Raw genomic sequence first — 14,865 nt, forward strand, 5'->3', positions numbered from 1 at the left:
GCGCACTGTTGTATAGAGTGGGTACATTATCTAATCAAAATCTGCTTCTGTTGGGTTTAAATCAATTTAGTTAAAACAGACTATCTGCTATTATTAGTAACAGTTTGTACATGGAAATTTAAATTTTGTTACAAGTATTGCTCTTAGCAAAATAATGACAGTTACTGACTTCCTTGAAATAAGACTTCTAAAGTGAGGTGAGGTATTTTTCCTGCAAAAGTCAATAAGAGGATACGTTTCTATGAATAAATAAGTTGTAAAAATGAATGGAATACGAGCGACCCCTGCAAAAGCCAGTATTTCAGTAAAAGAATTTCGGATCTAACAGCAATGTCAAACGTAATGTTATCTGTCCTAAAAATAGTGATGTGAATATACGTTCTCTGAGTGAGAATGCGAGGGGCTCTCATTTCCTGATAGTGAAGAGAGGAGCAGGATTACCTGGTTTATGAGAACAATGGATTCATTGTGTGACCTTTGCAAGTCAATTAACCATATTCACCCTGATCTTAATTTTATCTGTTTAAAATGGTGCTAATAGTATTTTTCTACCTTTTTTTTTTAAAGCAGTCAGTGATCCTCAGGTGAAAGGCCCTGAACAATGTTAAAAAATGTTATGTCGTGTGATCATTGTTTTGTTTTAATCCCCAAAGACCCTATTGATCATGTTTGAAAAGATATACCAGTATAGCCAGGGAGTCAAAATCATGGCTTGCTAGCATCTGGCCGGCAGTGCTGTCTGGGGAACTCAGATTTGCCCTATATGCTGCATGCAGCACATGCCATCCCCAGCCTCGTGTGCTGCATATAGTGTGTACAGCTGGTCTCGTGCGGTCTGGGGCACATACTGCACTTGGACTCTGTCTGGCATGCATGCTGCATGTAGTGCCTGCATCATACCAGCCCTACACACTGGATCCAGTGTGGGGACAGTTTATGGGCCCAGTCTGGCCTGTGGGGCCTGATTTGAGTTGGATACCCTTGCCGTACAATATCAGTACAGGCAGTGGAAAGAGCAGGGAAATGTCATGGATCTGGGTCCAAGAAGGCAGTTTTCCTTAAGCGTTCCCGGGGTAAACTGTTTTACTGGCATGGTTTAGTATCTGCCAAGGTGTTAGGGCTTAAAGCCCGCTTTATGGAAATTGGAAGCTCCTCCCTAGCTTGCTCCTGCAGCCATATGGCTGAGGGCAGGCAAAATTTAGGGGCATCTGAACCCCAAGCCTTTGGGCTTGGGCCTGCACGTAGGATGGCTGCCAAAAGACTTTGGAAATATCTGAAGCCCCTGGTGTGGGGGGCACGGATGACGTTTGCCAGTTGTAAGGCCACTTACAGTTCTGGACTGACTCATGGATTCGGACTTGATTTGGCTTAGAACGTGAAACTTTTTTTTTTTTTTTTTCTTTAAAGAAATAAGGGGAGGGAATAGCCAGTGTGTACCCTTTACCTTGGTTATGGGATTATTACCCGTCTTCTGCAGGTCCCTGCTGTCAAGTGACCAGCCTGCTTTCCTTTTTTTTGATGAATTCTGACTGGAGTAGATGCAGAAGAGGGTTACTAAGATGACCAGAGTAGTGGAGAGCCTGTCACATGAGAGGAGACTGGAAGAGCTTGCTTGTTTTTTTTAAGAAAAACAAAGGCCTAGAGGGATATTATTGCTATATATAAATACATCAGAGGTAACCACCTGGGAGAAAGAAGAGCTAAGAGACAATTTTTGCAGAAGATATTGCTAAAAATTGGCTGTTTATTTAGGCTGGAAATTGGAAGATTCTTAACCATTAGGGCAGTGAGGCTTTCCAAACCTTCTGGTCATGCTGGTACAGATTAAATATCTGTCTTAAAATGGAGCTTGATAAGTTTTATGAAGGGGATTACAGATGATGAAGTACCTGCTATAACACGGGACTGGCTTTGATGACCTAGAAAATCCCTTCCAGTCCTGTGTTCCTGTGCACATCTGATGTTACCACTAATATAGTTACTACTAAGATGTATGCGATGAACATACCTTTGTAGTAAGAATTAGCAGAACTTTTTAAGTAATGCATCATTTTAATTGTAATTAGAAAAGCAGAAATATATTGTTACAGATGTCTATGGAAGGAATTTAAGTTTATCTCCAGAGTCATAATTGTTTAAAATAGTGAAAGGGCTGCTCTCCTGGAACAGTAGTCCATAATCTTTGGAGAAGAACAGAAGAAATCTATTTTAGCATCATCAAGGTTTGATTCTAATCTCGCCTGAGAAATCAGTGTGAAGCACTGGTAAACAGTTTGCTGTAAAGTTATGGGATGTAAGCTGTACACTGTCCGGCTATAAACACCTTCAGATTTGTATACCATATTACTCATAAAATGAATTCTTTTTTGGTAAAAAGTTCATGCCAAAATTTGTCTGTCTTGTACTTTTACATTGGAAAAGGGAGAGAGTTGAGCTCCTAATAACAGTGCTGCAATCCTGAGGAACTGTGAAGTATCTCTGATTTTGGTGGCATAGGGGTCAGATTCTCTTGATCAGACTCCAGATAAGGTGCTGCTACCGGACAAGTTATTGTGCTCCTCTATTTTTGTGTATGTTCCCACCAGCTTACTTCTTTACTTCTCTAATCATTTTAAATGAAGGTTTGAGTGGCCGTTACTGGTTTGGGGTATAACCCTGTGTCATTATGTCCCCCCAAACACATAGTGTGTGTAAGTCATCTTCAAATAAGTCATCATGCTAGACACAAACTTACTATGTAACATCCAGATAGGAAATCTATAACTATGAATATCTTTAATAATTTTTTTGAAAAGTCTTCATTCTTTTCCTCCTTCTTTCTCTTTACCCCTTCTTTGCCTCACTCTAGACTTTTCCTCTTCCACTGCTCCAGGATTTCAGAAGGTGATGATAATACTGGCCCTGATCCCCTGAGCTTACCCTTACCAGGCATTCTAGAGGGAAACCACTCTGGTCCTGTGTATCTTAGCTAATCTTAGCTGGCTGGAGCAAGGCTTCATAGGAGAAGCAGCACTTGAGTAAGCTGTTTCTCTGTGAATCGCTGCCGCTGTCTCTCAACCATTCAGCTGATGATGGCACTTCCTCTTAAATGCCCAGTTGTTCAGCACCTCGGGGCTGGTGATGGAATTATTCTCTGAAGCAGGCAGAGGATTGAGGAACTGAAAATGAAGGGAAAGGGAGATTGTGAGGTGGGGAAAAAGGGAGGGAGAAGTAGCACGGGGAGGAAAGGGAGAAGGTGAATGTTGGTAGGTAGTTTTAAAAAAATGCAAAAATAAAAATGCATTTAGACTCTGTTTGTGTCAGGTAATTTTTCTTTTGGAACCTTTTTTTTCCCCCTTATAAAAAAAATCCACTGTATACAAAATTAATGGTAAGTAACTTTTCTCTAATTTAAATATCTATTTTACAATCTATTAATTTGTATTGATGTATTGCTTGTATTTTAAAATGTTTTATAAATAATTTTCTTGGCTCAGTTACACATTTCTAGCATACAGAAACTGAAATGTGTGCATACTGATTGCCTAATGAAAATGCACCTTGCTGTTTGTTACTGCTTGCTTTTTTTAATGTAGTGGATGCAGAAGGAAAACATTCTGCATGGGGAACAAGAAATCTCATACTTTGAAGCCTCTGATGTTGCTGTGAATTTAGCTAATTTGAAGGATAATTGAAACTATAAGGAGGGACTTTAAAAAGCATTAAAAACAGTTGAGTGCACGATTTCCATTTGTGCCTATGAAAAGTACATATTCAAGTAAAGAACAAATCATGTTGGCTTAAATCAAAGAGAATACCATGTGGACAAGCACCGAACAAGGCTGTTCACAATAGTTTAGTTGCAACTAATACTAAATACAGTTTACTGGCTGATTCTGGTGTTCTGTGTTACTTTTGTCTTAATGAGTATCTGCCAAGCTGGATAAGTAGTGTATATTTATGTGAAGCAAATTCTGCCCTAACTTATAGCTTGCAGTCTCAATGGGATTGTAGAGATGCAAATTAGTTTAGAAATTAGAACCTCTAGAAAAAGAGGTCTGGAAGGGACCTCAAGAGCTGATCTAGTCAAACCCTATGCTCAAGGCACGATCATTCCCAACTAAACCATGTCAACCAAGAGTTGGTCGAAACCACTCTTAAAATCTTCTGAGGATGAAGCTTCTATAATTTCCAACCTTCCTAGTGAAAAAGTTCTTCCTAATACTCAACCTCAATTTCTCTTGCCACAATTTGGGACCATTGCCCCTTGTCCTGTTCCTGTAGCCACAAAAAATAGTCTATTTCCATCCTCTTTATAAGCCTTTCAGGGTTATAATTCCTCTTTATAGCAGTCTTCAGGTATTTGAAGACTGTTATGAGATCCTGTAGTAGGGTTGGAGTGTTATAGCCCTGTGCTCTAAGAAATATGTGAGAAGCAAGCTTTTTTTTTATGGTATCTTTTATTGGACTAGTAAAAGATGCACAGTGGGCACATTTACATGTGTGCTTTATTGTGCAGTAGCCAATTTGCATTAAAATGTTATGTAAAATATGTCCAAATATGCTAATGTACAGTAGAATAGGCTACTGTGTGTTGTCACTAAAAAAGCATTCGCTTTTACTACTGCACATTAGAGTACCATAATGAACCTTTATCTAGTACCTCACATTAGAAGTATTAACCTTAGTTTGCAGTAGCAAAAGCACATTAATGAACATGTGCACCAGCACCCAGTTAGTCCTATAAAAATATCATCCCCCCCCAAAATTCTCACATTTCCTGGACTATGTTGACTGTAACAGTACTGCAAACCTTCAGACTTCAAATTCCTGAAGGGTGGTTATAATGCAGCCTAGGCAGCTCTTCCCCATTCTGTATTTGTGCGTGCAGTTGTTCCATCTCAAGTGCAGTTCTTTGCACTTGTCCTTACTGAATTTCATTCAGTTGATTTCAGGCTGTTTCTCCAGTTAATCAAGGCCTTTTTCAATCCAATCCTAAATGTGACATGTGAATTCAGTTCACATGAGAGCTGTGTCTTTTTATTTAGAACATTTTTAAGGTATATATTGAATTAAGAACAAAAGGCCAGATTATAAAGTACTATGTGTTTGTTTTTTGTTTTAGCATTAGTAGATTCTGTTTATAATGTTGGCATAGGCCCACACCCATCAGTACTGCTATAGGGTGTTAGCTACTGGCATCTGGTAGACAGAGGTTAAACTCAGGATATCCTGTACTGCATCAGTTCCTGGCTTGTGTTTCTTCCTCTTGGGCTTGGCTCTGCATTAGAGTATCCTGACTTACCCTAGGGTTTGGCTTTGTTCCTAATGGTGTAGGGATTATAACAGTGTGAAGTTTTCTGCAATCTTTGAATCTCCCTTACTCCTTCAGACATTATGTCCTTCAACTTTAGCTGTGAATGTTCACATAAGCAAATTAGTGGTGTTTGAAGCTTATACAGACAAAATATACAAGCATAGGCTCTTCCTCTCATTTCTTCAAAAATGTTATTCCGGTTGCTAGGCAGACAAGGTTCTTTGGGTAGATGTGGTATCATTTATTAGACCAACTAAATAGTTGGAGAAAATGGTCTTTGTAAGCTTACAGGCACAAACACCCTTCAGGCATAGAGAGGTTCTACTGGTGAATTGTGTGTTCTCCTGGGTAAAACGGAAGCCTTGTCTGCCTAAGTCCTTAGACTGACACAGCTGCAGCCAACAGCCCTAAAGCATTTCAGTTGCTATTCTCTTATATACAAGTATACATGATTACCAAGTAAAAATAGTTGGTGACACTTTGGGCTGGAGTCTGTACCCACTAAAGTCAATTAGGACTAGAGCAGGCCTCCAGAAGAGATGATTTTTTTTTTTTATAAACCCAGAATATACTGCCATTCTTATTTTCTTGCTTTTTTCCTGTAAAGAAAATTCCTCCTTGCTAACACTGGGAACCATTCAGTAATGAAAAACTAATCTTAAGAAAGAAGCTATATCCTCAACTTTTATAAACACTTATTTTCACTCTTTTAGCATTCTTAGTCTGACATTTTAAATATTTATATAACTTTTTTCAATCTAATAATTGTCTTTAAAATCATGTAAATATAATTAAGGTACTTATTTTGATTAGCGAGTTCAGAATGAGCAAGCTAATGATTTTCAAAGATGTCCTCCTAGTCAACATGACGTCATAAATATTATAGGTAAAAAAGAAAGTGAGAGTCTTAAGAATTTTTCAGTTAAGTTTTTGTAGTCATGAATACTGGTGGCTTTTATAATTCATGCAGAGAAACAAACATCAAATTACCAGGCAATGCTTATTGGGTGTCTCCTTAATGTGACGATGTGTGCGAGGCAACAAGGTGGCCCGGGGGTGGGACTCCTGCTGCGGGACCAGGGAGGGGAAAGAAAAGCGCTCGCTTTTTAAAATCAGTGATAGGGCAAACTTACCATTCGTCAGTTTGTCATCGCATGTGTCATCGGAACGATATAAGGGAGCCCCTAGCCGCATCAGAGTGAGGTTGTTGTTACCCGCTCCGTTGTAAAAAAGGGGACGCTAGACTGATCATCTAGCTCCTGCCTCCTGTCCGCATCTAGCAACCCCGGATGCCGTTTATACTTACCGGGGCATGTCTGCTTATTGTATTCACCTTGTTTGCTTCTATCTTCTGTCACCCACGGCTGCAGCCATAAGGAATTAAAAAATTCTTCGAGATTTTTTTTTTTTTTTTTTTTTTTCCCCTCACATCATCCCACCTGCTCCTTGTTAATTTGTTAATTACAACCACGTGTAAGCCAGACTTGCACAACCCCACCACCCGCTAAAAGTCCCAAAGCTTTATCTGGTCCTCACACGCAGCAGTAGCAGCGTGACATTGGGGAGCTAGGGTGGCACAGGCACTAGCAGGGTTGACAACCTAGAAATTGCAAGTTCAAGGCCATAGCAGAAATGCTCATGGTATGGCTTGTCAGATTGCAACAAATCCATGAATTCTGCTAAACACCTTGACAAAGGACACAAAAAGGAAAGGAAGGCGATGCTTTTCTGTGCATTTAGTTACTAAAAAACTAAAATATGATGGCTCAATCAAAACCTGTTCTCTAGTATACTCTTGTGGGTATTTAGATTTTTGGTTTTAAATAAAGTTAGTTTTTGGTTACTTTACCAAAGTATGGAAAGCATTTCAGTCCACTAGTAAATGAGAATATCTAAGGGATTGATTCAGCAACCCTGTTGACCCTTGATATCCCATGAACCTCCACTATAAGATGGCACATCCCTTTGGAAATTTTCTGACAGTTAATTTTGTCATAAACCAAACAACACACAAAAGCCTCTGTTCTTTTAGAATCCTGAAAGGTTTCTTTCATTCAGTGTGGGAAAGCCGTATTGGGGATATCTGTCTTTTGGGAGATAAGGCTTTATATTTTGATCTACCTTTCTTGGTAACAGTGAAGACTTCAGATGGTGTTAAGTTTTATTTTAATCCTTTTCAATTTGTATATCATTTAAGTTTCCATTTAAATTTATAAATAGGCACGCTCCTTTCAGGCCCATTAATGCAGCAGAACGAAGGGTGCGTCTACATGTTACCTTATGGCAACATGGGTCTACAGGAGATTGCCAGCTACATTGCCACAGCAGCACGTTCCCCAGTTATAGCATGCCACCATGGCAACGTAGCAGCAAAATCTAACCATGTGCCGTGCAGATGGCGTAATAACCACCCATATTGCTCTGTGCTTTAGTGCAGTATAACCTCATAAATCCGGATCTCAAAAACCCGGCACTGCTCTGGGACCAGCCGCTGCTCTCCCCCGCTCCCTCCCTGGACACACAGGGGGAAGCTTGCACACAGTGACAGCCGCCACCATCTAGCACCCTGCACTGCCATTCTGCATGTAGCTGCTGTTCCAGGACTGGCTGCCACTTCCCTCCTCCCCACTCCTCCCTCCTTCCCCACTGCTGCTCTGTGACCAGCCACCACTCGGGTTTCAAAAATCCAGCGTTTTCAAATGTCCGGCAGGTGCTCAGTGCCAAGCAAGCCAGACTTATGAGGTTATACTGTGCTTCCAAAAGGAAGTACTAAAGCATAGCACCATAGCAATGTCACTGCATGGCGATTTATGTAGACACGTCCAAAGAGAGTAATACTAATCTGTCTAGTTGCATGGCTTTGGACTACATGGTGTTTTGCTTCCTTTCCCCAACTGATTTTCCACAACAGAGCTGCCAGCCATTTAAATCTTAAAACTTTTCTTTGTGTCCTTCTAAGACATGGGCTTCAGTAAAAGTGGCATTATGAGGTTTCATGTTTCTCAGTGACATCCAGATGAAATCTGATTTGTTCAGAGTGTTCAAAGATGTGTTTCCTAACTGCCAGCCTTGCACACTCAGCTTTGCACTTATGTCACAAGCAGAGTGCTTGTTGGCTTTAGCATCAACAATAACGAATACTTGGCAATTGGAATTTAAGCTTGTTCCACAATCGGGTGAATGCCAGTGTGGGAACTTCATCACTGTGCAGCTGCTTGCTGGGATTCAGGTCTGCATTTAAGATATTCTTTTCTGATATGTAAACCTGAGGAAATCTAGCTCAGTTTCCCACAAAAGTGGCTCTGCAGGGCTTAAAAGAGTAAAAAGTACTAAAAGCTTAGTTTCCCCAGAAAAATTAGCATACATGATTATGACCATGGAGAGGTACAGAAGGCATATCCCTTGAAGGTGTAATAGGGTGCTAATTTTTGTCATTTTTTGGACTCTAATCCTGTTGTGCTTTTTCCCTATCTGGCAAGTGGGAAAACCTACCTAGTAAAACACCTGCTCACATAATTAGATACTAATTGGACTCCTTTTCTTACTAAATCAGTATTATTCCTAGGAGGTTAATACCAGTAAGCTAAGTAGAATCACATAATTCACTTTCTGAAAATAGGGTATCTGTAAAATGACTAATTTTACATTCTGCTGTCAATGGAAAGGATTTTTTCTCTCAGATTAACAGGGATTATATAGGAAAATTATGGGCATTTAATATTTTGAAGTGTTACTCTCTAAATTTTGATTAAAGATAAATGAACAAATAGATACTTTAACCTATTTTATTGACCTTTAACTATCACATTTTCACTAAGAAACATTTGATCTGTGATTTATTTTAACCTGACCTCTTTTATACTTACAACATATTTGCTTTGCAGAAATGTCATTCTTTCCATCCTTCTTCTACTTGATCCTGCAGGAAATTTTGATAAATATTTGTAATACACTGTTATTTCCCTGGTAGCTAATTGAAGTATCAAAAACAAGTTTTGACTTTTAATGCAGAATCAAAAGAATAAACTTGTTTTTAAAGGCAGGTCTATGAAGCACAAATACCTTTCACAGCAGATGGCAATAATTCAGAAACCTGTAGAAGAAAATGTAACTTTCTTTTTAGCATTGGCTATTAGGTGAGAGGGAATAGGACAGCAAAAAACAACTTCCTTTTTTATATTTTTAGTTACTTGCTTATCTGAGTGTTTTAGCATTCTGAAACTTCAGCTAGATTAGTTCTGCAGTTTTCATACTTCTCCGTAGTGTTGACCAAATCTTAATACAAAAGTTGTCTCCTTTTCACTGCTGTATAGACTACTTCCCTTCAAGTGACCAACAAGCAACACTTTTATTACAAGTACAGACATTGTTTGGTATTAAAATGGTATTAAACACTTTGATATGTTTTTAGTGCCTTCTAATGCAATATAGTTGTTAGAAATAAGAAAAAAAGGGGAGACAGTACTGTGCGATCAATCAGCCACCTCTTTGCAAGCCACCACTAGCCTATAGAGAATGTACGGGTGACCTAAAACATCAAGAAAAATACTGATAAGGAATATCTTAGTAACTCATTTTTGAAGGAGGTGGGTTTTTCCCCAACTTTTGGCTTAATGCATAAGTTCCTTTAAATGGCTGATCCTCTATGCTTCAGTAGTATAGAAGAATTAAAAAGGATAAATAACTGCTATATTAAAGACCTGGTATATTACAAGAACTGAATACACTTAAATACCTAAGCTTAAGGGCCTGTTTTCACAACCGTTTCTGAGAGAAAACATACATGACCTTGGGTATATTTAAGTACTGATAATTTTCAAAGCTAAGGAATTTAATCATATTTCCCCATGAAATTTACGTGTCTAAATCTCATATAGCTTTGCAAATCTGAACCAAGGTATGTTCTTCTGACCTTGTAGATTTCCACTAAAAATAAACCTCAGCATACAAGTTTGACAATTGAGAATTGTTTCTTGCATGTTTTCAGGCAGAAACTTGCTGAAAAAAATCTAGCAAACAAGAATGCTGAAAGAATAATTTTTATAAAACCTGCTGTTGGGCACAGACATTATCTTTTATCTGTCTGCAAAAGCCTTAGTATGTTCATTTATACATGATAATAAGAGCACTATTCCATACTATAAAGTATTTTTTGGTTTTATCTAGGTGCTTTCCAATGGGAACTGTTGGAAGAAGAGATAAAAAAGAAATTAAAGGACCCTGGAGAAGTTGAGCAGGTGCTTGAGAAAGTTAAATGTATTCTGAAAACTCCAGGACGGGTGAATTGCATTTTTTTTCCTTTGTAATCATTATAGCATTAGATATAGTGGGGCTCAGGAAAATAACTTGACATTGGTGATTTGTCTTCTTGTTGTTCCAGAAGGATTTTGTTTTACCTATTTTTGTATTCTCTAATCAATGGTATGTTTTTATTTGCTATAAATACATATGAAATTATAGAGACAGTTCAAATTTTTGATAGTACTAACAATTATGTGCTCCACATGTAATAGTCATAGGGATGTAATAGCAATAGGGAAAACTTTGGTTTCATGGGAAGGGAGGGTTAGAATTCCAAGAGACTTTGACAAATTGGAGGATTGGACCAAAAGAAATCTCATTTAAGTTCAATAAGGACAAGTGCGTAGTTCTACAATTAGGACAGAACAATCCCGTGCACTGGTACAGGCTGGGGACAGATTGGTTAAGCAGCAGCTCTGCAGAAAAGGACCTGGGGATGGCAGTGGACAATAAGCTGAATATGAGCCATCAGTGTGTCCTTGTTGCAAAGAAGTCTGATGGCATATTTGGCTGTATTGGTAGGAGTGTTGCCAGCAGATCGCGGGAAGTGATTATTCCCCTGCATTCAGCACTGGTGAGGCCACGTCTACAGTATTGGGTCCAGTTTTGGGCCCCCCACTATAGAAAGGATGTAGACAAATTAGAGAGAAACCAGTAGAGGGCAACAAAACTGGTTGGGGGCTGGGCCACGTGGCTTATGAGAGGCTGGGGGAATTGGACTTATTTAGTCTAGAGAAGAGAAGACTGAGAGGGGATTTAATAGCAGCCTTCAACTACCTTTAAGGGGGTTCCGAAGTGGATAGAGCTAAACTCTTCTCAGTGGTGGGTGATGACAGAAGAAGCAGCGATGGTCTCAAGTCGTAGCAAGGGAAACTGAAGCTAGATGTTAGGAAAAACATTCTCACTAGGAGGATAGTTGAACATTGGAGCAGGTTACCCAGAGAGGTTGTGGAATCTCCATCCCTGGAGGTTTTTAAGGCCTGGCTAGAAAAAGCCTTGGTTGGGGTGATCTAGTTGGGGATGGTACTGCTTTGAGCAGGGGGTTAGACTAGATGATCTCCCTGAGGTCCTTCAACCCCAATTTTCTTTGATTCTGTGACTCAGATTTTTTTGCCTTTGCAACAGAGTTCACTGGATTTTGTTCAAGCACCAACAGCCCTTTACATTTTCCAGGTTGTAGTCAGGCCTCTTACTTTTGCTGCCAGGCAGGTGAGGGAGCTGCCTGAAAGTCCCCCTACAGCCACAGGGGCTGATTGGGGTCTACCTCAAGTGTAGGGAACTCTGTTGCCCTTGGCTCCTTATTAGGGCTATTTTGAACACTTGCACCTGTGGAAAGTACTTTGAAGGGTACATGGGCAGGCCTGGGGACAAAAAGCACTTCCTGATCCCAGGGCTGCCTGTGCATGCATTAAAGTGCTTGATGCACGAGCAGTCTGGGAACTAGGAAGTGGCTTCCCTGTCTCAGGCTGCTCACACCCTGGGAAATTTACAGAGCATGCCTGTGCAACCCAGGACCCAGGCACACAACTGGTGACCTGAGATTGGGGATCTGCTTCCTGGGTTTCTTGTATGCTGGACAACTTAAAGGGCATGTAGGCAGCTCTGGGACCAGAAAGCAGCTTTCTAGTTCCAGGGTGCTTGTGTGCCCTTCTGTCCTACAACTAGGACAGATTGGCAGGATTGTGTAGGGGGCAGCCTCTGGATTTGGGGCAGAAAGCACCCCCTCCCCCAGGTCTGGGACCAGACTGCCCTCTGCCTGGTTCTGGCAGTGAGCTGATCAGTGGGATGGGGTAAGTGGCAGACCCCAGGTAATTTGGAGTGTGGGTAACACACGATCAGGGCTGCTTGCAAGATGCTGATGGCAACGAGGGCTGAGCAGGGGGTATCTGCCCCACCAGTCAGCCTCTGCTGTCCCCACACTCCCTGTATGCAAGCTTCTCTGATGACTTGCTAATTGCCCTGTCAGGGAGCGAGCTGCTCTCCTTCCCTCTCTCTTTTACAGTGCGGGGATTAAAAACAGTGCGCTGTGGGATAGTAGAGGATCTAAGTAACATGCCAGATGTTGAATTTAATTTGCAATACATACTTGCCCCGAAGAAGTTTCATATTCAATGAGCAACTTCTCTGAGGCAAGTTCTCCCCTTTTATCATGTGATAAGTTGCTTGGACATCTGGCATGTTACCATTTGATGCATTACATTTGTGCTAGTCCTGCAATAAATGTTTGCCAGGAGCCTAAGGGAGTAATAGGTATTTTGCTCTTAGCTTTTAAAAGTTTCTTCTTTCACAACTGCATTATTATCACTCCCAAATATTCCAGGATCACAAGTCAAGCCAAAAATTAATGAGATTCACTTAAGAGTCATAAGCTTTTTAAAAGATAACATTTAGCTTCTTTTCACTGGGTGAGGAGTGGTCTTAGAGCAGCTTGATAGTTGGGCATAACATGAGGTACAGAAGGGTGAAAAGGAGAGAGAACCTTCAAAAGTGAGCATGAGGGGTTCAAACTTTACACAGGAAGAGATATTTATGGAAGATGATATAAGCAAATTGGCAAAAAGGATTATTATCATTTTTAATGTTGTAGAGAGGAGAGCCTGGGCAGTCGGATGGGAAGAGAACTCTGTCATGAATCCAGTTCAACAGTGTGTGTTTAGAGGAAAGGGAAGACTTTAGAAGTATTACAGTAGAAGAAACCAAAAAATAAATATCAACGATAATATCAGGGTTATAAACTTCAGAGGATAAATTGAGTTGTCATTGGAGGTGAAAAAAGGCTTTTAGGAGTAAAGATGAGAATCTATTGTTTAGTGCCATGATAAAAATAATCTGCGTGCAACATTTATACATGTCAATATCTTTTCTTCATTTTACAGGTAAATAATTTAAAAGATTGTAGAATTTATCAGACAAAAAGACCATTGCAGATATGTAACACTTCTCTCAGGCTTTTCTTTAATACACCTGTGTTAGCTGATGTCCTCTTCAAAATACAAGGTAGAGTATACCTTTTCCTTTGGTATGTATCTTGCATATAATATGAAGCAGCTATAATTGGCATATATGTCTTTCTTCTCTTTTGTGCTTGCAGCTGATGACTCTATAGTTTACAACAGAAATCCTTATTGGTTTCTAAGAAGATAACCTCAAATTTTTTGCTATTAAATGTCAACATTTACTCCAGTGCTCAAATTCTTCCTGCCTAATCTTCTTTCAATCTGATAACGCCTCCAAAATTTGTGTCTTTTGCAGATATAGTATTAGCATACTTCTTACATTGTGTGTCTAGATCATTAATGAAATTCTTACACAGCAGCATCAGACCCCAGATCTTGGAGAAAGTCCATTGGTAGTCTCCCTCCATCTTGATAGAGCCTCTTTCAGAACAATCTGTTCTCTCTCAGTTTGACATCACAATTCTTTTACTGTTCCGTATCTTTTCCACCTTTAATTAATAATTTCTGATGTAGCGCACTGTATCAGATGTTTTGATGAAGTCCAGACATTATACTTAGCATATTTCTCTTCTTTAAAATCATCTATCTTTTCAAATTCCTTGGGCTTCATTGCCCTTATTAAGTTCCAGCCTTTATTTTGTAAATGAGATTATTTCTAGAAGTTTTGAGAGATTTCACATGATGATTTCTGAAAGTTGTAAATGGAGAACCTGGTCTCTACTATGGCAGAACTAAGTCTCATCCACTTAGTTGTTCTGCTTCCTAGAAATATCAGATCAGACATGTATTGTCTACTTTTTCTGCAAAACGAAGTTATTCTTGTGATTTTCCAGGTTGTAAGTTACTGTGAATACAGGTGAATGATACTGTATTGAATTACATGATCACGTTATTTGCTCTACGTGATGGTCTTGGAGTTGATTTTCTATAGTGACATCCTAGTTCTTTCTTGGTTCCTCCCCCCCCCCCCAATGTAATGTTACGCAAGCAATATAACCTAAAATTTCAGAGCTGGCCACTCATTGTTATGGTCTTCACTTATTTTTTTTATAACTTACGCCACTTTAAAATGATTAAAATGTTGCAAATGTTTTTAGAAAAAAAATTGTAAATGAAATAATAATTCAATAGTTAAAATAATAAGAATTTTGACAATCATGTACATAACTAAATTGAATTGCAGGGAGGGGGTTCATACTTTGCCATGTACTTTATGCTTTCAGAAGCTTCTGATTTGGATGGAAGGTGGTACGGACATGACTGGGTATCCTTTCTGTTTCTTTTTCTCTGTAGAGCTTAAAAACATAAAGA

General features: G+C 39.5%; 1 protein-coding gene across 1 annotated transcript in view; it reads left to right on the plus strand.

The window, feature by feature from the left end:
* RHOBTB3 (Rho related BTB domain containing 3) overlaps nucleotides 1-14,865 on the plus strand; it is a 55,260-nt gene that overhangs the window by 21,963 nt on the left and 18,432 nt on the right. Inside the window, exons 7-8 of the mRNA XM_019532399.1 lie at nucleotides 10,463-10,575; nucleotides 13,474-13,594. Of these exons, the coding sequence (XP_019387944.1) occupies nucleotides 10,463-10,575; nucleotides 13,474-13,594 (234 nt within the window). The remainder of the gene's footprint in view (nucleotides 1-10,462; nucleotides 10,576-13,473; nucleotides 13,595-14,865) is intronic.

Source organism: Crocodylus porosus, unplaced genomic scaffold, assembly GCF_001723895.1.
Source record: "Crocodylus porosus isolate Cpor-Errol unplaced genomic scaffold, CroPor_comp1, whole genome shotgun sequence".
Taxonomy (NCBI): Eukaryota; Metazoa; Chordata; order Crocodylia; family Crocodylidae; genus Crocodylus; species Crocodylus porosus.